The sequence below is a fragment of the Mizuhopecten yessoensis genome, unplaced genomic scaffold (assembly GCF_002113885.1).
Source record: "Mizuhopecten yessoensis strain PY_sf001 unplaced genomic scaffold, ASM211388v2 scaffold1471, whole genome shotgun sequence".
NCBI lineage: Eukaryota > Metazoa > Mollusca > Bivalvia > Pectinida > Pectinidae > Mizuhopecten > Mizuhopecten yessoensis.
Genome location: NW_018404063.1, coordinates 393,907 through 420,433, shown reverse-complemented (window position 1 = coordinate 420,433; position 26,527 = coordinate 393,907). Strand labels below are relative to the sequence as shown.

The 26,527-nt window shown below is 35.4% G+C and overlaps 1 protein-coding gene across 1 annotated transcript; it reads right to left on the bottom strand.

The window, feature by feature from the left end:
* Positions 1-7,881: 7,881 nt before the first annotated feature.
* On the bottom strand, positions 7,882-19,387 carry LOC110462749 (chaoptin-like; the record flags this gene model as incomplete). Its single annotated transcript, XM_021516895.1, has 10 exons — positions 7,882-7,969; positions 8,389-8,399; positions 10,454-10,543; positions 11,327-11,460; positions 11,881-12,169; positions 12,860-14,233; positions 14,447-15,122; positions 15,399-16,117; positions 16,184-17,922; positions 19,240-19,387. Coding segments are annotated over 10 exons (5,268 nt in total), but the record flags the coding sequence as incomplete, so codon positions are not given.
* Positions 19,388-26,527: the final 7,140 nt, after the last annotated feature.

Genomic DNA, 26,527 nt, shown 5'->3' with positions numbered 1-26,527 from the left:
AACCAGAACCCGTTGTAAGAGACGGCCATAGAGCCCACTTCAATCTAATCCTTCATAATGATAGACCGTTTTACAAGCGAACATGTCAACAATAATCTTCATAGGACAGGCATCAACCTAGCGATTTGTCAGGTTTTTATGCATGAAACCAACCAAATAGCGTACCTCGAGCCCTGAATTTAAGAAGTTTGTCGTGTGACAAGTCTACAGCAATAGTAACGGTTATCAAGTTCACCGTTTGAGTACTTGAAACAAAAACAAACAAAAAAAGGTTATTAAATGACCGATTTGCACTATTGATGAATAGAGATAGCATGACTTCATGATGCTCGATAGCGAATCTTAAAGATGAGGCTGACATTTGTTTGTTCGGATATAGTGCCCATATTAGACCATACTGTCGTTATAACTGATGAACCTGTATATGGTATATGAGATCTTTCATGAATATTTATTTTACGTACACTTTATATAGTATATAAGACACCTTATATTATTTTATGAAATACAGGATTAATATTTCCCCTGAAATAGATGCTAAGGCAACTTGTTAGAGATTTTTTTTTCCAAAAATCCTCAATAAAAGAATCCTTATCACAGGAAGCTGTTGTCATTTTAAAAAAGAAAATGCTGAAACCTTGGCAACATTGAATAAAAGCAACAACGTAAGACAACTGCGCTACTATTCAAAATATAGTAATCAAGAAGTTTTATTAAATTTTAAAAAATCACCTTCACCGTACTTTTATAGAGAGTGAATAAGTAAAATTGAATTGAAAACTTCTCACAGTTGATGCAATGTAAAATGTTCTCGTTAAAATCATTCTATGCTGTTTTTGAAATTATTATTTCATTAACGGGTATTCTGAAGATTGTGCTTCTTCTTCTTCTTCTTCTTTTGTTTCTCCTTTTCTTTTAGGGCATTACTGATACCTATTTCATGTATAACATTATGTTTCGCAAATTCTCTGCATATTGAAATGCCTTGATCCACAAGATTCACCGCCCATAATATGTCTTTTATCTCTTGTTTTGGTACACTTACAAGTACCAATAAGTTATGTTTAAGGCACACAGGTCTGGTCTCAAATTCCCAAACATTTCCGCAAATTACAGCTGTCCGATGAGATACGGCCTACAACTTAATGTGAGCATGAGCTACTCTGTTGTTAAAGTGAATACCATTTTATATTTTTCTGACTGTATTGACATTCCTTTCAAATATTTTTTACAATATCATTGCTTTAGTTATATTGTTCTAACACTGAAACAGGCAACAATATTATTCGTGTTTTAAGTTGTATGTAAAGGGAGACTACTCGAATGACAATAACTGGTTATATAAACATTAACTTTATTTATTTTCACAACAATTATGAAACAAGTTATTTGACCATTTACAAATATGTGTCTACACAAAAAAAGCTGTTCCATGTAGCCTTCCTATGTATCCAGCACACGTGTGAACATTGAGAATAATCAACCGAATGACAAATGCTGAACGTATTTCTCTGTGGAGGTAAAATCATGTTTTGTTTGTTTTGTTTTGTTTTGTTTTGTTATTTTGTTTTAGCTTTAAGTGGTTTTTTAAGTGGGAATCCCATCTTTCACAAAACCGAAATCTTGGAGATATACTTCTTAAAACCAGATTTCATTTTTGGCTAACATGCCAAACTGCGGCGTCGGTCGTCCGTCCGTTAACTTTTCCTTTAAAACGCTAATAGTCCGGAACGACTTTATGGATTTTTACCAAATTTGGCCCGGAGCATCCTTTTTTGCAAACGGGACCCAATTGGGTATGAAATTGAGAGTGTGGCCCCTCCTTCATATGTACCATTAGAGGGATTTTATCCAAATTTGAACCGGAGCATCCTTTGGGCAAAGGGGACTCATTTATGTATAATTGGAGTGTATGAACCATCTGGGTGCAGAGGGGTGGGGTCCAATCGGTGAATTTGAGGTCAATCTTTTAAATCCTTTTTCTTCTGTACCCTTGGAGGGATTTGATCCAAATTTTGCCTTTATACTATGGCATTCTTTGGCAAAGGTGAATAGATTTGTATAAACGGAGGGTCTGACCCCACTGGGTGCAGAGGGGATAGGGGAAAAATGTAATTAATGTTGAAAATCCTTCTCCTTCAGTTGATTTCGAGGGATTTTAACCATATTTTGTGCAGGGCATCCTTCGGCAAAGAGGATGCAACGTTATGTAAATAGAGGATTGCTTTGAGAGGGTAGAGGGCAGGGATCAATAGTGGAAATTGAAGTTAATGTTTAAAATCCACCCCAATGCATGGGGGCAAAAAATACTATATGTAATAGAAATAATTTCCACAGTTGCTTTATTATCCAGGTGAGCGATACAGGGTCTCTGTGCCTCTTTTACTAAAAACATTGTGTTTAAAATCTAGTTTATAAAAATTAATATATATGTATGCAGATGTGTTATGCAGAGTAAAACCACTATCCATGTGAATCTGAGACATGCCGATTACTTTGAGGATCTGGCCATTTTTACTGTACACTGATATCTCCGAAAGGACATGAGGGAAAACATCCACTCATAACATCAATATTTGATATCTAATACTCGTCCGACTTCTGTTCAATCACTGTTAAATTGATTAACGTCGTCAATGTTTGCGAACAATGCATACACATAAATGTTTATATCGCATTGACGTAAAGTTACACTACATAGTACGTTATTTAGATGCCTAACCTGTACTTTACTGTCTTTTAACGTTTAAAGATTCCCTATTACAATTTCGCAAACAGTATATATATTTTGTTGTCCCATTTAATATCGTTACACTTCCGTGTTCGGTTTGAGACCTATAACATTGAATTATCTACAATTTGACACTGCCGGAAAGCTGGTGGTCGGTTTCCAGAAGATATGTGTCACCATAGCCTCTTTTCGAGTTCAATTTGACATTTTTTTTTTGGCCCAAATTACCTATCCTGTGTTGATTGACCCTTCCACATGTAATAATATTTTTTATTATAAATAATCAAAATACATATTGCTACCACGAAATAGATATGCATTGTTATTTAAGGTTTTATGTTTTACTATAAGCAGATTGGGCCATGATTTCGCTTGTCTATCTTACAACGCTGATGTATTGGTTTTATTGTAAAGAAAACAAATAGATATAATATTGTTTATGGCTTCGACATTAGATTGTCTCTTTTCACTCCATCACAAAATTTAACTCCTGTTTTACCAGTTCACGATTCATTTGCCATCCCCTAAGGTGTGACAAGTATGACGTAAAAAGAAGACATAGCATGGCGTTAGGAGAACAATTATATGTGACGTCACAATCAGCTCTCGAGAGTACGAGAGGTCCCTTACAAATCAGACTACATGCACAAATGTATTGATTTCAACATAGTATTGGAACATGATGGGAGAAAAATATCTTCGTTCGTACCTAAATTTTGACACACAGGGAAACAGTTTCACCACAACTTTGATTATCTAAGGGCGTTCTAATGTGTACAGTAGCAGGAAGCAGTAGGTCTATCTCATTCTCAGCAGTGATTTTTATGTAATAAGTTAGATATTAGTCCTTCAATTATCTAGTATATATCAAAACGTTTTACCTAAAAAAGTTTATGTAGAATACGTGTAAGTTGCAAAACTATGGAGTATTTCTCCAGATTGTGAATCATCATGCCATGGCGCATGTAGTATGTGATATAAGCTGATGCAGTGGCAGATTGTTAATTGGACAGTTCTGGCCCTAAGTTCTGGCTCATGCAGTCGCAGATTGTAAATTGGACAGTTCTGGCCCTAAAGTTTTAGCTTTGTCTTCTCCAAACTTATCAAAGAACATCCAGTTCATGTTTTACAATATGCTTGATAGACGAGATATTCAAATTGCCACAATCCTTGACTTCTGTAAGAAACTTTGTTTTTTTAATAAGACGACGTTGTATTCCTGTCTCTTGTACGGAGGTGTTACACTTTTTCCCATCAGTATACTGAAGTATTTTGTAAGGATACCAAACGTATCGCTGACATAGTATCTATGAAACAAGAATTTGATTGGTTCTCAATAACATTGAAAGATATTACCAAAAAATACGTAAAGCAACCCTTTTTGACAAGCTGACATGCCGTGTTACAAACAAAACAAATAGCATGCAAACATATGTAATATCAACCGGCATTTCAAATGAGAACAAAAACCTTATCGCGACCATATGCGTTTCGAAAGTCAGACATGTCCGTTTCTATCAACTAAACAGAAACTAAATTCCAACGACATATGGTTTGAGAACAAATTATGTTCCAAATGCTTTATCAGATGTTTTTTAAAATGTCAAACATCTCCACTGTATCAATTTGAACCGACTGACTTTCATATGAAAACACAACACTCTCCCTTGACTACCCATTCAAGAGTCTCGTTACCTTACGAGTATCAACGAGGATAGTTTTTGACATATGATTACAATATTTTTAAGGGACATCACGGTGAAATGTTTTTTTAATGATTTGTTTTTCAAATGCCGATGCATATATCAAGTGAGTCTCAGAATAGAAAATGACAGTCGGATTTCGTTGATTCGTTTTCATAAAATTGTTTAATAACTTAAAGAAGAGGGGATCCAGTCACCTGTCTAGCCAACAATTTGTACGGTATTTTGTTTGCGTCATTCTGATAACATATGCCCATTTAATACCATTTTATTGTAAACAAAATGGCTTGCAGTGGGAGTGTTAGTGAGTTAAAACAGCTACGAAGCGAAGAGTTGCAAAATGGTCAAATAATATTGCAGGGATAACGTTATGGAATAATAATTGCTGGTGGGAAGTTTTATAAAATGCACTAGCAAGCGGAACGTTATACTTATTTTTCTGGATAGCCGGTAGGTAGTTGAATATAGCTGACGTGGAATCGAGCGCAGTGGTGTTTATGTTATGAATAAGTATTTAAAAGAAAAACATATTTGAAATATATATATATTTTATTCCCCCTCCCCCTGAAGTTTTGTTACAAAAGTCAATGTCCCATTACCCATTACAAGAGGATAGATAATTGCAACGAAAATGCTATATCGTCATAAAAAACATGATACATAATGCACTTTTACTATCTGACAGTTTTTTGAATTGTCCATGTATGTTTGTGTATGATGACACTATTACAGTGTTAGAAGAGTGATGAAAAAGTCTGTCCCCTGGTCGTGTATGTTTGAAAAAAGAAGCGTATTATCGTGCCAATTTGACCCGTTCTTATCCCATTCGAACATGATTTGTTCATTTGAATATTGGCATGTTTATAACTAACTGATGATGATAAATACTTATTGTATGTGTGATTCAATCAGTTTCAACACAGAGTTACATAAAGCTTATTCCTTGGAAAATGTCCAAATACATCCCCCTCTCGTGGGGCCCCTTTGTCACTGATTGTGTTTATAAATGGTTCTGCCTTGTTTCGAAATCGTCACATGACGTTATCTTGCTGTATTTAATGGAGTTTTCCCGCACAAACTGGACACTTGGAATGGATTTGCAATATTGGATAGCAAGGAAACATAATATGCATTGCACAAAACACGTACATTCAATAACTGAAATATTGCTTTTGACGGTATATCCCTTAAGAAAGGCATCCAAATTTTTGTATAAGAACCTAAACTTATATGTAGCAAAGATGTGTTCATAGAAATATATCTGTTTTGTAAAAATGAGTTACTAATGAATGATCTTCAATACGGTCCTACTCTGACAAATAATAAATAATTATCAGGAAAAAATAAAAAAAAAATAAAAAAAAAAAAAAAATCCATAGAGATTTTTGGAATTGTTTTCGATATTGGTTAAATGGGGCATGATTACTATGTATCCCCGTCAACCGTCTTTAAATATTAATGATATAAAATACATATTTCTTTGCAACACAATCCAATTTCTAGGGTTTTGATTTGCAAACGTAGTGAGTTTTCTTAGTTCAGTCTCGGCTGTCCTTGTCGCTGCTCTTAACTCCGCCTTTGATCCCGGCAGACTTTTCTTGATCTTGTGCAATATTAATATTCTTCTGTCACACAATTCCACGCTGTTGTGAAACTGGGATTTGTTGATATTCGTTATAATAATAACACACTTTGCGCGCTTGTCTATATTATTCGGACCAAGGAACCAATTTTGAAAGTCAGATCTTTCAGGAAGTGTGCAAACTCCTTCAAGTTACAAAGACCAGGACCACCCCCTATCATCCTGAATCAAACGGATGGATTTAAAGGTTTAATAAAACGTTAGGAACTATGATCAAGTGCTTCCTGAAAGAGAATCCTAAGGAATGGGACCGTCACTTGGAAATACTTATGGAAGCCTATAGAAGTACAAAACATCATATTTGGCTGGATGTAAATATCTTTGTAAAGAAAGATTTGATTTTGAATTCTACTGTGTAGATTCTTGAAATATTTTTTCAAAGTGTTTTGTTTAAAATTGTTCTTTTTACATTTCGGGGACAAATGTGGTCTAAAAGGGGAAAAGTGTTGTGAAACTGGGATTTGTTGACATTCGTTATAATGATAACATAATTTGCGCGCTTGTCTACATTATCTTAGAAAGAGAGTAATTCTTTATATAGCTTGCTAAAATCGTATGTATCATTACTAGTGTATCTCTTTGTCAATGTGATATCAACAATACCTTTATAATCGTCAAGAAAGTCAGTTTCTATGTTTTCACCAAGTCGGGTGTCAAACTTTCCCGCAAACTATTGACGGTTTATGTCGTTGTATACGTGACGTAACTTCCGGGTTATTTCGTCCGCTATTAATAGTATCATACGTTAAAGATAACGGAGTCTTTGTAATTCGTACTGATTTTGTCCATAGGAAAGAAATACATATATTATTGTAAAATTGTACTTTAAGAATGTTTTGTTGTTTTGCGTAACCATTGTGGCACGCGCTATTCGATATAACAGTCGAGCTGGTAGAGATCCTGTGTGTACCAAGCGAGGTAACTCTGATGAAAGGTAAGGCATTTTTATAGGAACTTAAATTATACTCTATCTAGTTTAATGTCGTATTTATACATTTCCCATTCATATCTACAACCTTCGGTGAAACATGAAGTCGGGCTCGGAGGAAAATAAGTTGCAAATACTAATTGAGGGAGTATTTGAATTTATTTCGATAACTTGTGTGAGCCACGTAATGTGGAGTCACAAGAAAGTAATTGTGTCTAAGGTCTAGATAAATCCATATCTTATAACCCGTGAAGTCGGTCTCACGGGAAACTAAAGAAACTTGTATGGCATAGATAAATCTATAAATCATAACCTAATGTAAGGCTTATTTTAACTAACCGAGCATGTATTTCTTGACTGATAAGTTATTCCTAGTGTTTATGATAGCTATATTATTCAAGTAGGATTTTGCATGATAGCATAGTACGACTCGACTCATATGCTTTGTTGACGGGATTATGTCAATGTATTTTGTATACGAATATGTAAATTGTATGTAATTGAATTCTGTATATACTGATATGTATATGGTGGGTAACTGAATAAACAAAATCCTCGTACTTGATATCAACGTATCGAACTCTTAATTTCTGATACCAAATTACGGCTTTCTATACAAGAAGGCACAATTTTATAACACACCCGAACACTGTTCCTTCGTGAAAACTTTTCACCAGGGACTGTGACTTTAATGACGACATGTTATACTGTTTTATTGCGCTGGTCACTTTCGTTGTCAGTCCTTTTGTCAAGCTCTGTCGTGTTAACGCAATCCGTGGCACAAGTAACGATTGGAAGTTTACAACAAGTTTCAAGATCTAGACTCTCTCGGAGTTTGTGGTATGCGTTCTAATGGAATCGGCAAACAATAATGATATCATAACGACAGATAGCACCGATCGCTCAAAGGACTTTGCGTTATTGTGTTGGTACATGTGTTGGAATTGAACAAACTTTGTCTGATCCTTCAGTATGGTCACAAATTAATGAACGAAATCCACAGCAATAACGTTTGAAATCAAAAATTCTCATTACAATTGGTTTGGGTATCTCAGTAGATTGTTTAGATATTGATGATAATGAAGCGTATATTATGTTATTAAAATAGAAAATAAACAAACTTCAATATTTATTTGTAAAACAAATATTCAACGGAAAATTACTCTGTAACTGTCCCATCCCCTTACAATTAAGTTGATATAAAATCCATTGTCATTTTTTATGATGACAATTATAAGTTGTGTCAAGAAACTGTAAAAATCCAATGCAGCTTTATTATTTGTTATTATTGTTCAAACTTTTGTCATCATTTTGCATGATCAAGAAACTATTTTTTTTACATCAGCTGATGTGCTACTCCCTTTCCTTGAGTTTATTTTAATACCTTAACTCAAACTAGAAAAAAAAAGAGTATGAAGCCAATTTCTTTCTAATAATTCTAACTTTAAAAAAAAATGTACCCCTTGTGATCAAGAAAAAGATAAAAAAAATATGATATGCTTGGCCAACGTTTAAATGTTATGTCTCTATCTTGTGTAAGAATAATTATGAGAAACTACAAGTTTAAGGATAAAACAGTTTAAAAGTATTCTCTATTATATATTGTTGACCTTTGTTGCCTTTTAAAAGATAAATTAGTTAATTTTAATAAATAGCAAAATATGTTTTTTAGTAAGATATTGCACACCTTACATGAAGTTTGTTAACTATATCCCACAAACACTAGGTTCCCTCACTTACACCTCATTGGAAACGTGATTTTGTTGATCAATCTTTTATTTTTGACGTCCCGTAACAGGGCTTTGCGAAGTCATCTTCAATTGTGACGTTAATATACCTAGCAATTGTTTCCCCCATCGGAAACAATAATTAGGTACTTTCCAATGGAAAAATGTGGTTTTCCAAATAAAATACGAAGGTAATAGGAGAAAAAGGCACCCAGACTCGCGATAGTTATTATCATGTTTGCCTCACTCTCATTACTAAGTATTCAAATTTTAAAAGATACTCTTTAAACTTTGTATCCTCATACAATTTGAAATTGTTTGATAAACATAATAACCAATCAATACTTTTTGAGGAACTTCTATATGTCTTAAGTTTTTTTCCTTATTATTTTCATTACAAGTGGTATGAATTGTTCTTTTATGAAGATTTTTAATAGATTTACCTTTTAAATTTGATATAATACAGACATTCGTCATCGTGAAAAGAAATCTGACTTGTGCTGCTATTATGGTTATTATTGGTATTTTCTAAGTACTTTGACTGGATTAATATAATCTGTAACATGTAACTGAGCAGTATCAGGTACTCGAGAGGTACGATTCTGTATCATAATCCCAACGAGTCTCAAGTCGAGGTTAGCATGTTACAGAATTTTACCCGGAGAGTAAGATAACCTGATCTCGCTCAGATAAAAAAAAAAAAATGTGATTTTTTGTTCATGCACCTCACTTCATTAATGTCATTCAAAAAAGAAAAATTATTTTCGGCATATTTTTCAAGTATCACTTCTGTGACCTCATTTTTATATGGCCACTGCATCACTTAAGCTACGTATAATGCTATCTCATACACAATAAACTTTGTTCGAAAAAGAGAGTAAAACATGTTTCACGGTGAAGATAATATCAAATATATAATTCGTGAATTAAGTATCACCAAAACAATACAATTTAATGACAAAATAGAGTATCTTAAATGATGAATATACCACCATGTCAAATTAGGCCAAAATATAACTTCAAGAGAAATAGATCTGGCAAGATTGAAACATATATCGTGAAGAATAATGTTGTGTGTTCCTGTATGGGTGCGAGAACTAATAAAGTTGTATGCATGTTTGACAAGCAGCAATGGGAACTCGATGACTTCAGTATTTTTGTATGCATCCTTTTTACAAAACATTAAGGAATGACCAAGATTATTTTGAGGAGTATACAATACTTACCAAGAGAACTGTGTACATAACACCCTTCACGAATCCATGCAACATGCATAGTTTTATAAAAAAGAAAATGAAAAATGTACACTCTTTTCCATAAACCATTTCTGGGATTTATGCAAAAAGCATTTTACTCATATACATGTACTGTATATGCCTCCAAATAATCTTGGTTGTTCCTTATAATTGAATTTCAAAAGACAGTCATCACTTTCTTCAAGTTCATATTTATTTACATATGTAGTTAAGATAAAAAGAATAAAAACAATTTGTCACAAAGCATGGTGCTTCATTTTCATCACCGAGCAAACTAAAGCAATCAGATAGGTTAATGTATTATACAAATGTAACATGATATCCTTTTGTCTGTATTCCGTTGCTGACTTACGCTACCTGCATCTCAAATTGATTCACTCTCTTTTTTGGTCTGAGTTTGATTCTCTACTGGCAGACACTGTCTGTGTTCTGAAGTTGATAATCTACCGACTGAAACTGTATATACAGCGGTGGACATAGTAGGCTGTTTCTCACTGATGGACCGATGATGTTTATCTGCTGGCGGATCTTTCGGTATTATCATCGTTGTCGGTACCTTCACAAACAAATCGAAAAAAAAATCATTAAGCAATAAATCTTTAAAACAAAAACAAAAATCACAAACAGTCGATCTTTAGCTTATTTAATATATCATAATACTTCCATTAAACAATGATGTACAGAGTTTGTAGGGCTCATTTCTTAGCTTTGAAAGTAATTTTGTACAGTAGTTCATGAAACGTCATACGACCGCACACATTGAATAGGTATCGAACATATTGGAGGATATTTTTGAATTCGAAAGTGGACCGAGTAACGTATATTGTACTTCGTGATTAAATCAATATTCATATAAAACAGTCAATGTGTCAGTGATTGATTATAAGTGTCTCCATACGCTCTTACTCGCTTTTCAAACTTTTCTCGTATAGAACAAGGAATGCTATCAGATTTTGCACACGCCTAAAATTGCCATGTACTTTTAATGGCCACTTGTGACATCACTGGTCAACTAGGCTCATTACCGCCCACAAAATAACCATATTCACAGGCCCGATAAAGTAGGGCGCTTACCTTGTATGTCATACGGCCCGTAGTCTCGGGAAAGATATGTGTTAGTACAACGGATTAGCGGCAAATACAAAATTAACAGCAATCGTGTGTAAAACTCTTTAAGTGTTCGATATTTTTTTTATTATTTTAATCTAAATATCCGAAAGTATAGCATAGAATTACTTACTTATGTACACTGTAACATAACTCTTGGTCATTCATTCTTAAGTCTTGTCAAAAAAGCAATGGTAACGTTAGAAGTACTTTGAAATCAATCTGAACCCACCTTCCGTCTTTTCCTCCAAATAGCTGTAGCAGTGTACAGAAACGGATTGATAGCGGCGTTCACAGGCAGCACGAACACCATCACCCATGCATACACGTCATCGGGAATTCGTACTCCACATTTTGCTAATACACCTGGAACAGATCACGTGCTCTTAATGTAAATTATGGTTTTTTTTCTACAATATGCTTACACTCCCGATCTGAAAAAATATGAGAAAAATCAAATAGTCTATTTGTTAGGACTATTGACAATAAACGATAAAAATGGCGTTTTAAACTGAATGACGTACGCTCGTTAACTACATTTGTATCTGTTATAAAATGGTATACCAATGATATTTTGGTTAAAATTGCTTCATGAAGTTGGCTATTTATACACATGAATCTATAAATACTCACGTTAAAGAACAATTTGTTATACGTACAAAATATATTAATGGAAATCGAAAAATGAAGAAACCAATTCAGCATGAAATTAGAATCAAATACATACATACTATGTATTATGTTTAATATTATGATACATGAAGAAATTAGAATAGGAAAACTTACCCATGACACCAATCGGAAACCAGCAGAAAAAGTCTGTGGCCACAACAAAGAATAGAGTAATTGCTACAGTCATCTCTCGTTGACGGTTCTGCGAGGAGCTAATACGGCGACCACTTTCTCTCATGCTTTTGCAAATGCAGATTTGGCCTATGACTATTATTACAAAGACGATGCTGTTCAGACAAACAAATACTGCGAAGGAATATTCCGTTCCTGGCCACTCTTCGCTTGTCAAAGGAAGAGCGAGACACACACCTGACTGAGAATAAAATTCCCCTTGGAAGTAGGACTGCATTGTAACAATAGGGATGACTGCAAGTGTGATAGAAACAATCCACAAGAGAACTGAGAAAATTAAAGCCTGTTTCCATGATATGTTCCAACTAGAAAGACGAGAAAGCGGGAACACTATGACAATTACTCTGTCTATTGTTACCAGTAAAATAAGAAACGTCGACATCTCACTTGATACACTAGATAAAACACCAGCTAAAGTACATAAGATGCTTTTTCGCCAAATATAATCATTCCATGCATAAACACCGTTGTAATATATATCAGCAACTCCTATTATGATAAGGTAGACGCCCATTAGTAAATCGGATAGGGCCAAGTTAACTACAAAAAGAGAATAACTCCTTGTCATATTATCACTGTCGAGGAAAAGTCGATAAAATAGAACCAGCAGGTTTCCGATAAAAGCACATATTCCAATTATCCAAAGACACACTCGAAGTACTTCCGAACTCACCAAAGCAGACCAAGATGAAATCGCATCACCGTTGGTGTTTGGACACACAGACCAATAGCAATGAATTAATGATGGATCTGTTTCAGCGACCGACGTCGGCTTGATACAACACACTTTTGACACTTCTGTTTTGTTTCCCATGATATTTAATGGATACAATATAGCATGTTTGGCTAGTGATGCATAAGGTAAATACGTCAGTGCATTGTTTGACACGTCTAGATATACTTTGGTGAAAAGCACTACAGGTAGAGCAGATATTTTATTATTTCGCAAAGAAAGGAATTTAAGTGTAGTGATTTCACTGAACACATGACTAGGTAGATCTGCTATCTTATTGTTGGACAGATCAAGAGAATGAAGTTCAGACAGTCCATTGAACACATTGTCGAGTAGAACAGCTATCTTATTGTTGGACAGATCAAGAAAAACAAGATTAGACAGTTCATTGAACACATTGTCGGGTAGAACAGCTATGTTATTGTTGGACAGATCAAGAAAATCAAGATTAGACAGTTTATAGAACACATTCCCGGGTAGAACGGATATCGTATTGTTGGACAGAACAAGTCTATAAAGTTTAAACAGTCCACTGAGCACATTGTCGGGTAGAACAACTATCTTATTGTTGGACAGATCAAGAAATTTAAGTTTAAACAGTTCACTGAACACATCGTCGGGTAGAACAGCTATCTTATTGTTGGACAGATCAAGAAAATCAAGTTCAGACAATCTATAGAACACATTCGCGGGTAGAACTGATATCGTATTGTTGGACAGAACAAGTCTATGAAGTTTAGACAGTCCCAAGAACACATAGTCGAGTAGAACAACTATCTTATTGTTGGACAGATCAAGAAATTCAAGTTTAAACAGCTCACTGAACACATCGTCGGGTAGAACAGCTATCTTATTGTTGGACATATCAAGAAAATCAAGTTCAGACAATCTATAGAACACATTCGCGGGCAGAACTGATATCGTATTGTTGGACAGAACAAGTCTATAAAGTTTAAACAGTCCATTGAACACATTGTCAGGTAGAACAACTATCTTATTGTTGGACAGATCAAGAAATTCAAGTTTAAACAGCTCACTGAACACATCGTCGGGTAGAACAGCTATCTTATTGTTGGACATATCAAGAAAATCAAGTTCAGACAATCTATAGAACACTTGCCCGGGTAGAACTGATATCGTATTGTTGGACAGAACAAGTCTATAAAGTTTAAACAGTCCATTGAACACATTGTCGGGTAGAACAACTATCTTATTGTTGGACAGATCAAGAAATTTAAGTTTAAACAGTTTACTGAACACATCGTCGGGTAGAACAGCTATGTTATTGTTGGACAGGTCAAGAAAATCAAGATTAGACAGTTTATAGAACACAATCGCGGGTAGAACTGATATCGTATTGTTGGACAGAACAAGTCTATGAAGGTTAGGCATTCCCCAGAACATATAGTCGGGTTGAACAACTATCTTATTGTTGGACAGATCAAGAAAATCAAGATTAGACAGTTTATAGAACACACTTATTGTTGGACAGATCAAGAAACTCAAGTTCAGACACTCCATAGAACACTTTCCTGTGTAGAACTGATATAGTATTGTTGGACAGAACAAGTCTTTGAAGGTTAGGCAGTCCCCAGAACATTAAGTTTAAACAGTTCACTGAACACATCGTCGGGTAGAACAGGTATGTTATTGTTGGACAGGTCAAGAAAATCAGGATTAGACAGTTTATAGAACACAATCACGGGTAGAACTGATATCGTATTGTTTGACAGAACAAGTCTATGAAGTTTAGGCAGCTATGTTATTGTTGGACAGATCAAGAAAAACAAGATTAGACAGTTCATTGAACACAATGCTGGGTAGAACAGCTATGTTATTGTTGGACAGATCAAGAAAAGCAAGATTAGACAGTTCATTGAACACAATGTTGGGTAGAACAGCTATGTTATTGTTGGACAGATCAAGAAATTCAAGTTTAAACAGTTCACTGAACACATCGTCGGGTAGAACAGCTATCTTATTGTTTGACAGATCAAGAAAATCAAGTTCAGACACTCCATAGACCGCTTTCCTGTGTAGAACTGATATCGTATTGTTGAACAGAACAAGTCTATGAAGTTTAGGCAGTCCCAAGAACACATAGTCGGGCAAAAAAGCTCTCTTATTGTTGGACAGATCAAGAAAAGCAAGATTAGACAGTTCATTGAACACAATGTTGGGTAGAACAGCTATGTTATTGTTGGACCGGTCAAGAAAATCAAGATTAGACAGATTATAGAACACAATCGCTGGTAGAACTGATATCGTATTGTTGAACAGAACAAGTCTATGAAGTTTAGGCAGTCCACTGAACACATAGGCGGGTAGAACAGCTATCTTATTGTTTGACAGATCAAGAAAATCAAGTTCAGACACTCCATAGAACACTTTCCTGTGTAGAACTGATATCGTATTGTTGAACAGAACAAGTCTATGAAGTTTAGGCAGCTATGTTATTGTTGGACAGATCAAGAAAATTAAGTTTAAACAGTCCACTGAACACATAGTCACTGAACACATCGTCGGGTAGAACAGGTATGTTATTGTTGGACAGGTCAAGAAAATCGGGATTAGACAGTTTATAGAACACAATCGAGGGTAGAACTGATATCGTATTGTTTGACAGAACAAGTCTATGAAGTTTAGGCAGCTATGTTATTGTTGGACAGGTCAAGAAAATCGGGATTAGACAGTTTATAGAACACACTTATTGTTGGACAGATCAAGAAACTCAAGTTCAGACACTCCATAGAACACTTTCCTGTGTAGAACTGATATAGTATTGTTGGACAGAACAAGTCTATGAAGTTTAGGCAGTCCCAAGAACACATAGTCGGGTAGAACAGCTCTCTTATTGTTGGACAGATCAAGAAATTTAAGTTTAAACAGTCCACTGAACACATAGTCGGGTAGAACAGATATCTTATTGTTGGACAGATCAAGAAAATCAAGTTCAGACACTCCATAGAACACTTTCCTGTGTAGAACTGATATCGTATTGTTGGACAGAACAAGTCTATGAAGTTTAAACAGTCCCCAGAACCCACTGTCGGGTAGAACAACTATCTTATTGTTGGACAGATCAAGAAATTCAAGTTTAAACAGTCCACTGAACACATAGTCGGGTAGAACAGCTATGTTATTGTTGGACAGATCAAGTCTATGAAGTTTAGACAGTCTAAAGAACACATTCCCAGGTAGATCTGCTATCTTATTGTTGGACAGTTTAAGTCTATCAAGTTCAGACAATCCATTGAACACATTGTCGGGTAGAACAGCTATGTTATTGTTGGACAGATCAAGAAATTCAAGTTTAAACAGTCCACTGAACACATTGTCGGGTAGAACAGCTATCTTATTGTTGGACAGATCAAGAATATAAAGTTTAGACAGTTCATTGAAATCATTCCCGGGTAGATCAGCTATCTTATTTTTGGAATGAACAAGTGTATAAAGTTTAGACACTCCATTGAACACATTTTCGGATAGAACTAATATCTTATTGTTGGACAGATAAAGATATTTCAGTGCAGACAGTCCATTGAACACATTGTCGGGTAGAACAGCTATCTTATTGTTGGACAGAACAAATCTATGAAGTTTAGGCAGTCCCAAGAACACATAGGCGGGAAGAACAGCTATCTTATTGTTGGACAGATAAAGATATTTCAGTGCAGACAGTGCATTGAACACATTGTCGGGTAGACCAGCTATGTTATTGTTGGACAGATCAAGAAATTCAAGTTTAAACAGTCCACTGAACACATTGTCGGGTAGAACAGCTATCTTATTGTTGGACAGATCAAGAAATTTAAGTTTAAACGGTCCACTGAACACATAGTCGGGTAGAACAGCTATCTTATTGTTGGACAGAACAAATCTATGAAGTTTAGGCAGTCCCAAGAACACATAGTCGGGTAGAACAGCTATCTTATTGTTGGACAGATCAAGAAATTTAAGTTTAAACAGTCCACTGAACACATAGTCGGGTAGAACAGCTATCTTATTGTTGGACAGATCAAGAAAATCAAGTTCAGACACTCCATAGAACACTTTCCTGTGTAGAACTGATATCGTATTGTTGGACAGAACAAGTCTATGAAGTTTAGGCAGTCCACTGAACACATAGCCGTGTATAACAGCTCTCTTATTGTTGGACAGATCAAGAAATTCAAGTTTAAACAGTCCACTGAACACATAGTCGGGTAGAACAGCTATCTTATTGTTGGACAGATCAAGAAATTCAAGTTTACCATAGAACACTTTCCTGTGTAGAACTGATATCGTATTGTTGCACAGAACAAGTCTATGAAGTTTAGGCAGTCCACTGAACACATAGCCGGGTAGAACAGCTATCTTATTGTTGGACAGATCAAGAAATTCAAGTTTAAACAGTTCACTGAACACATTGTCGGGTAGAACAGCTATCTTATTGTTGGACAGATCAAGAAATTCAAGTTTACCATAGAACACTTTCCTGTGTAGAACTGATATCGTATTGTTGGACAGAACAAGTCTTTGAAGGTTAGGCAGTCCCCAGAACACATAGTCGGGTAGAACATCTATCTTATTGTTGGACAGATCAAGAAAATCAAGTTCAGACAATCTATAGAACACTTTCCCGGGTAGAACTGATATCGTATTGTTGGACAGAACAAGTCTTTGAAGGTTAGGCAGTCCCCAGAACATATAGTCGGGTAGAACATCTATCTTATTGTTGGACAGATCAAGAAATTCAAGTTTAAACCGTTCACTGATATCATAGTCGGGTAGAACAGCTATCTTATTGTTGGACCGATCACGAAAATCAAGTTCAGACAATCTATAGAACACTTTCCCGGGTAGAACTGATATCTTATTGTTGGACAGATCAAGAAATTCAAGTTTAAACAGTCCACTGAACACATAATCGGGTAGAACAGCTATCTTATTGTTGGACAGATCAAGATATTTCAGTGCAGACAGTCCATTGAACACATTGTCGGGTAGAACTAATATCTTATTGTTGGTCAGATTAAGTTTATAAAGTTCAGACAGTCCATTGAACACATTCCCAGGTAGATCAGCTATCTTATTGTTTGACAGATCAAGATATTCCAGTGCCGACAGTCCACGGAACACATTTTCAGGTAAAACTGCTAGGTCAGCGTTGGACAGATACAGAGGATAACGTCGGGGCGAGTCAAGGCTAGAATTCGAGCAGCAGATGATCTCCGTACAGTTGCTGACTTCTAAAACAAAAACCATAACAAACTGTACATGATTGTAAAATACAAACATCTTAATATTTGTAAGTCTCGAGATTGTTTGAAAACATATATAAAGGTAAAAATGCTTAGGATGTATCTAAATGATATACATGTATAATAACATTTGCGCTTCAATCTACTATATAATCCGGTATGAAAGCAAAACCTCTCGTGACGTAGCACTTGGTTTACTTATGACGTCATAGATTAACCTTGTTCAGTGAGAGTCTCGTCGCTTCGCTTCGAATTACATGGAGAATGTCCCTGCGTCGAACGCTCAAATGACTACGGTTAGTTATTGGCGCCAATTTTTAAATTTTCATACCGGTATGAACGCAAATCGGTTACATCTATATTAAACATGAAGCCTAAGCGGGCTTCATGCAATATGGATGTAACCGATTAGCAGTCATACCGGCATGAAAATAAAGAAAACGGCGTTCAATCCCTATATGACGTTGAAAGTCATTAGAATGGTAAACTCTCATTCTGTTATAGATTCGTATGAAAATGCAAGTTGTTCGTCGATAAAAACGGTAAGAGGTTTTGTTCCTGTATCACAAGAATCATAGTTTACCGATATATCTGAACTTTAAATAGGTCCCTGTTCTACCAGACTATCGGGCGTTATTCTCATTTTGGTCGGTGATTGAAATTACGATACTTGATAATGCCCTTGAAAATAAATTGTCAACTTAGAACAACAAATAAATGTTGTTTACAACTTAACATTATTATTGGTTTTTTCCGAGTCTGTAATTTATGAAATGTACATTTATCCGGATAAATTAAACATCGCATTCTTAATACAGGAACTCACCGGTTGTTTTGGCTATAAATCAGTTTTACAAACACAAATTATATTTGTTCAATCTTTTATGCATTTCAGCTCTCGCTCTGATATATTAACCACTGTATCTTCTGAAAAACAGACGCTTGAGACCAACGAAATATGTAGGCGTCACAATATTAGATAAATATCTCATTGCAAGAGATTTTACTTTCAGCTTGACGAGTACAATGGCTTCAGATACCTCACAATGTGTCTCAATAAAAAGAAAAATGTGATCTACGAAGGTTTACTTTATCAAAACATCAGCCCTAACCTATTCCGTCTTTGCGTATTGCAGAGTTATCTTCTCCTGGGATATTGATTGTTCCGTCATTGGTTTGTGCGAGAAAATTACGTCGTTTTCTCAAAAATTGATGACGTTACTCTCACAAACAAGTGACGTAACAATCAATACCTGCTCCCAAGAGAAGATAACTCTGCAATACGCAAAGACGGAATATACTTACCATAACCGATTCCTATTTCCGATTTCTGACAGCGAACACAACATTTGTATCTCTCTATATGATGGAAAGTTTCTGGCGGGCACGTGTTCTCTCCCGTAACTTGAGGACTCCCTAAAATATAATGAGCATCAGTGCTATACCAGACATATCATTTACCTAACTTTTTACGGAAGACATTTTGGATTTGTGTATAATATTAAAAGGCAAAGCCTTAACAGAGCGTAGCTTTTATTGATCTCTGATATTTACTGGTTCAGAAAACTAATTTCAGAATGAGATAAGATAAACTTTATTGAAAGTCGGCTAGTCGAGGAATAAAAATAAAACACAAGCTCTAATGAGATTAAGACCGACATAACAATAGGGAGACCGGGGCAATTAAGTTCGGCCTTTTTATTTTTATTATGGTCCGTTCTAGGAAGTATGGCAGCACGTCTGTTTTTGAACATTATTTAACCTTTTCTGTCGGTAGATCAATTGGCCGAACGAGCCCCGCCATGAGGTAAGTTCGGACAGGCATTCGGGTAAGTTCGGCCCGCACTGGAATCAGCTTAATTATGACGTCATAAAGCATGCAAAGTCAGATTTTACCGCCAATTTTACGACTTTTTATGTGTTAACTACATGGGCCGACCTTGCCACGGAATTATTAATCACCCTGCTCGGGCCCAAATTGATATTTCAATAAATTCTTATCGTACAGCAATATGGTAGTGAGTGATTGGCTTGGCTTTTATGTATTATCATTTGAAGCTGTCAGTGTGTTACACGTTTGATTGTAAAAAAGTAGCAATTCCGTTTCAAAAAGTTCGCATAACTAGAAGCGAGATCATGATTTTCTTTCTACCCTCTCAAAAGTATTTTTCTCCTGCTAAGTCATTTGACATAAGCGTTTTCTTCGCCAATTTTTCGTCGTTGAATGCCTAGCCAACTTAACTGCTAAGATCCTTCAAGTTGTAAATACTAGCTCAAGAGCTAAAAATATCAGGGATGGCCGAATTTGCCCCGGTCTCCCGTATGTAGATTTATTATATCATTGATGATTGGTAAAAATGTATTCACAATATAATTTTTGCATCAATGACGCCATTTTCTTCCAGTCAAAGCTAAAGTAGATATTTGTTCTTGTGCGTAACGTATATGATGGGTTTGGTGGCGCAGTAGATAAAGAACGCCGACAGAACATCGACTTCCGTCAGTGAGATGAAACCCGTAAGGGCGGAATTATGTTGGCGAAAAACCCGTCAACCGACCAGCCAACCAAGATAGCCGGATTCTATCCTGGTCACCTGCCCGACCACGCGGGTTTTCTCCGGAAACTCCAGGCTTCCTCCCATATCAAGAATTAAATCCTCTGCGTGCTACCGTCAGGGTACAAAAAGAATTGTTGAGATAAGCTGGGGGGAAAACTGTTTTGTAATTGTTATAGAAAAAGTGCATATTACATATTTGACGATTGGTATAAGTAAATGTATAGAGATGTCAGTTAAAGAAAAAAAAGAAGAAAAAAGAAAACATTGTAATACTTTGATGTAACTGAAATTGTCTTATATCTTTATATATGTAGTCTCAATAACTGTTCTATCCTGAAACACCGGATTGAATTTCAAATTTTGTAACTGTCACCGAGGTTTGACAGGTAACGATGCCAATAAAATTACAGTTTCTGTCTGTAACTAGTAATAAGTCGGCACGCGTTGTGAAAAAGTAATACGTTGCTGAAAACGGGCGTTGCACTTGAGTTGGTTGTCTGGGAAATTAGAGCTTATTTCGTCATAAATGCATTTTCCATTGCTTCTTTTATGAGTGGTGATGCATTAATAATGCAAAGCCTATATTTCGTTCATATTCTCAACAAATGGAAATCAAAAGCTGATGAAATTTTAAATGATCTCTTTTTGAAGATAGGCGTATCTCCAGGTAGAAATATCAACAGAACCGGGTTGATCTACAGAAAATATCCGCATTTTTACTTTTTGTGCCTGTGCAAACATAAAAAAAAAGTCTTGAAGCACCGACAAAGAGATAAATGCACCGGACACCAGTTCCAGAATTTTCCGGTTATCTTTCATCCTTCCGGAAATAACCGATGAAGGCCGATGGATTGTGACGTGCTTGTGACGTCATAGTATGATAATCTCTGAACAAAATTTCATGCCTGTTAGTATCACATTTTATGTGATAGACTTTTTTCACTCAGAATGTATATTATTTTTTATCTAAATAAACAAGTGATAAAACATGAAGATTGTTTTCACTATATAAAGATATTCATGTATGGGTTGAAACACAATTGTCTTTGCTTCAAGGATACCCTTACTGTTTCCCCACTGGACGTCTACTTCCGGACGAAAATGTTTAAAGGCAAGGTGTAGAAAGGGGAAACAACTCTGTTTACGCACGCATGTGTTACCATTAAAGAGCTTCGCTCGGGCGCCCGAGACCTACGCTCGTATTACAATTCTGAACATCAATACGAAACCACAAGGTTTGAATCAGAAAACAATTTCGAAACTCCATTGATGACTGTATCTTTCGAATTGTTATGGTGACGCCATGTTTGCACAGTTTAAGAGTTTGTGGCTCTGATCTTATTTGATTGATATCTCTAAATTTTAAACAGATTGTTTAGGATAATAGTCTTACGCTATCTCTATGATACCCCTAAAGAAAATAACATAAAATAACATTCAATTTCATTTTAAAAGTCCCAATTCTTTGATTTTAAAATTTTTAAAACCGTCCTTTTCATAGTTAAACCCCGAAAATATGTTTGAATATTCTTTAAACCGGCTAATCATACTGTTTTCTGCACGTCATGATTCATTCAAAATTGGAAACCCTGTTTTGTAATTTTTAACAAAATATTATCAAAACACACATAGGGGTTTATCAGGTTGTGTGCGAAACGTTGAGGTGGACGACTGTATATGAGAAGGATGGAGGAGGAAGTGGTTGTCTGTGTTGTATATGGAGTGAGATGTAGGGAAAGTAACTGACGGTCGTGTAAGAGAAGGATCAGGTTAAGTTGTTTGTTTGGGATTTAACGTCCTCGCAACAGCCAGGTCAGATGAGAACGGAATCAAGTAAGTGGTGTATGGCTATTCTAGTAGAATGGGAATATGGAAATACTAAAGAGTGTGTGAGGAGGTGCATATTGACAGAATCGACGGGTGTATATACGACGGCATTAGGAAAGTGGAGAGAGGCAGTGTGTGTGGGAGAAATGAAGGAATGGTGGGTTATTATATTGAAGGATGATGTGTGACAGAAGAAAGAAGGGGGGTGGTACGGGAATACAGAAGCGTTCATACCAATGTAAAAGTTCAAACAAAGCATCACGGCGTCTTATATGACTAAGGGGAAATGAATCGAGTGATATGTTTAAAAACCAGAACAGTAAATGCTTAAAGTCATTATAATTGGTTAAAAGTCATTGTAATTGGTTAAAAGTCATTGTAATTGGTTAAAAATCATTGCTTTTACTGAATAACAACTTTTTGTTGCTGCACATACATTATCAATCGGAAAGCGTCATTCATCAGATACAAGAATATATAAGTAAATAAACAGACTTACTTATGGTATTAACGCACGTTCTTGAAGTAATTATCTGAGAGATGATATTATAGTTTGGCGGATCATAGAAACTTGAGGTGTGAAAGAGTAGGTGACGAAGAATTATGTTTAGAACGTATTCATTATATAAATCAGCCCTGTTTACGGGAAACTATCATTTTAAGTGTGTTCATTCTTAGAAACTCTTACAGATCTCAATCACATATGGTAACTTGCCATTGGGTGGTATTATAGTCCGATAGTCTATTAGATTTAAGATTATGTCCACATTACAAGTTTACAATTTTAGAAAATAAAACAATTTTCTTAATTGACTGCTGTTTTGATTAAAATATAAGGTATCGCTTATTTCTTCAAATGAATCTTTTATTTTGAGATTTGAGAAATATGAATAATGGTGTAAACTTATAAAGATTTCAGAATTTTGCAAAATTATGTTTTTATCTTCAAGTCTAAAATTATAAACATAAAAGAGGTTATGAACTTGAGTTTGTATTAATATGATAATACTTCTTAAACGATTAAGACGTTTTAGTATGATGTCTCATAAGCCGGTATCATTGAGGATTTTAGTATCAGCGAAAAATGCTATAATAGGCATCATATGTCTAGGAGAGAGAGCGTAGTCGGTTGTCGTCGGCTGTTTTCGAGAGGTGGTGGTACAGAGTGTATGAGTGGAAGAGGTGGTCAGCTGTGTAGTAGAAGGAACAGGAGTTTGTATGTTGGTCAATAAGTGGTCATGGTCATCTGTGTAAGGAGTATGGTTTAAGGAGTCAGAGGAAGGTCGTGGTCAGCTATGTTTGAGAGGAGGGAGGAAGTGCCAGTCGGAGTTATATAAGAGGCTGATGAAGTGATAATCTCCAGTTTATGAGAGAGATAGAATGATGGAGAACTGCAATATGATGAATACTGTTATATCATTATCTTCGCTACATTTTTATACACGTATCAGGTACAACTCGAGTCTACCCGCAAAATAACATTTATTATATCAATATAAGTGTACATTGTTTATTCGGAAAATCCGTCATAGAAAAAACATTGTGGGAACGAGATTTTAAGTGTGTTCATTCTTAGAAATTCTCGCAGATTCCTTAGCTCAATCACAATTTAACATTAATTATATTACATTATATGTTTACCACAATACTAAACATTGATTGTTTAAATAATATTACATTGTAGTTGCACTTGAAAACGTCTTGAGATTGTTTTTGCAACATTAATATGTATATAATAATGTTTAGATAATTGGTAGAAAGTTTTGATATCAGATAACCATGCCTTTCTAAGACGGAACTAGTGTACAGTGTACTAATACCTTAAAGGAATAATTACGAAGGGATACTAATCTATAGTTGCTTACATATATGTTGGATATGAGATTGTCATATGGAAAATATGCTTGCGTGGAATACTTCACTAATATTAAATGATCACCATGTAGCGAAGAGATGTACAATCAATGACAAGCAATCGTAGAATAAAAGAGATACTGATAGAAGAAGCTACCTCACAAAATAGAATTATTTACAGGTAGATGTGTAAGACACATTAGAATGCTAAACTCTCATTCTGTAATAGATTCGTATGAAAATGTAAGTTGTTCGTCAATAAAAACGGTAAGAGGTTTTGTTCCTGTATCACAAGAATCATAGTTTACCGATATATCTGAACTTAAAATAGGTCCCTGTTCCTACCAGACGTTATTCTCATTTTGGTCTGTAATTGAAATTACGATACTTGATAATGCCCATGAAAATAAATTGTCAACTTAGAACAACGAATAAATGTTGTTTACAACTTAACACAATTATTGTTTTTTTCCGAGTCTGCAATATATGAAATGTACATTTATCCGGATAAATTAAACATCGCAGTCTTAATACAGGAACTCACCGGTTGTTTTGGCTATAAATCAGTTTTACAAACACAAATTATATTTGTTCAATCTTTTATGCATTTCAGCTCTCGCTCTGATATATTAACAACTGCAACTTCTGAAAATAGACGCTTGTGACCAACGAAATATGTAGACGTCACATTAGATAAGTATCATTGCAAGAGATTTTACTCTCAACTTGACGAGTGCAATTGATGTAAGACACACATCAGTCAGTTCACATTATAAACCTACGAAACTGGAATTTGGTTTCGTTATTTACTCTATACCGGGAACTATCGTCCAGTCAAATATTTGCGCTTCACTGGTAAAGTATATACTCGACTAGTATGAATTTCGCCCTTCACATTTAACTACTATATATGGTAAATTGTTTGCTAATATGATATATGCGCCCTCATTGCAGAGGACGAAAAAGGCGAAATTCAAACTGTAGCGAAACTTTCCCGGTATACAGTTAGTTAAACACCGATAAATAAAATAATTATTTTTACCGGAATATGGAGTCTCTTATTCATAATGCGGTATTATGTAATTGTTTGCCATGTCATCCATGTTTTTGTAATTGTAATAGCAGTGTTAAAATATAGGATTAATAAAATCTTACCTGCGGGACATTCATCATCTGGTGAGGAAACCAAGTTTCCTGTTAACGGTTGCTGTACCTGATCCGTAACCACTTCCCTCTCGGCCTCTGCTACGCTCGAACATGAACTTATGATGACGATAGTACTTAAGATAACAAACCGATATATCATGTTTAACATATGTGAGGTATGTCACTAATGTTAGACAAAACAATGTCAATATAAGAAATAATATAGTCAGCGGGTGGCACTGCAAACAATGCGAGCTATTCCTCACCAGAGTAGCAAAGCAACTGTCTTGGAGATTGGAGAAATGTCATATTTATTGGAATATAAAACGGATGAATCACCAATACATTCGCTTTAGCTAGTAAAAGTCGAATAAGTTAACATAAATCATAAGTATAGGATAACGCAATGTGGCGATTCGTAACAATATCACAAATAATTATCTGATCTCCCCTTGTTAACATTGACATTAACAATGACCAAATGGTATGTCATTGTTATGATTGGTTGTTAAGACTCCCGTGTTGTCCTGTATGTCATTGTTATGATTGATTATTAAGACTCCCGTTTGGCCTTGTATGTCGTTTTGTTGAATGGTTTTTAAGACTACCGTGTTGTCCTGTATGTCATTGTTCTGATTGATTGTTAAGACTACCGTGTTGTCCTGTATGTCATTGTTCTGATTGGTTGTAAAGACTACCGTGTGAGTCTGTATGTCATTCTGTTGATTGGTTTTTAAGACAACCGTGTGACCCTGTATATCATTGTTCTGATTGGTTGTTACGACTACCGTGTTGCCCTGTATATCATTGGGTTGATTGATAGTTAAAACTACCGTGTTGCCCTGTATGTCATTGTTTTGATTGATTGTTAAGACTACCGTGTTGCCCTGTATATCATTGGGTTGATTGATAGTTAAGACTACCGTGTTGCCCTGTATATCATTGTGTTGCTTGGTTGTTAAGACTACCGTGTTGTCCTGTATATCATTGTTTTGATTGATGGCTAGGATTACCGTGTTGTCCTGTATGTCATTTTTTTGATTAATTGTTAAGACTCCCGTGTTGTCCTGTATGTCATTGTTTTGATTAATTGTTAAGACTACCGTGTTGTCCTGTTTGTCATTGTTTTGATTGGTTGTTAAGACTACCGTGTTGCCCTGTATATCATTGTGTTGATTGGTTGTTAAGACTACCGTGTTGTCCTGTAA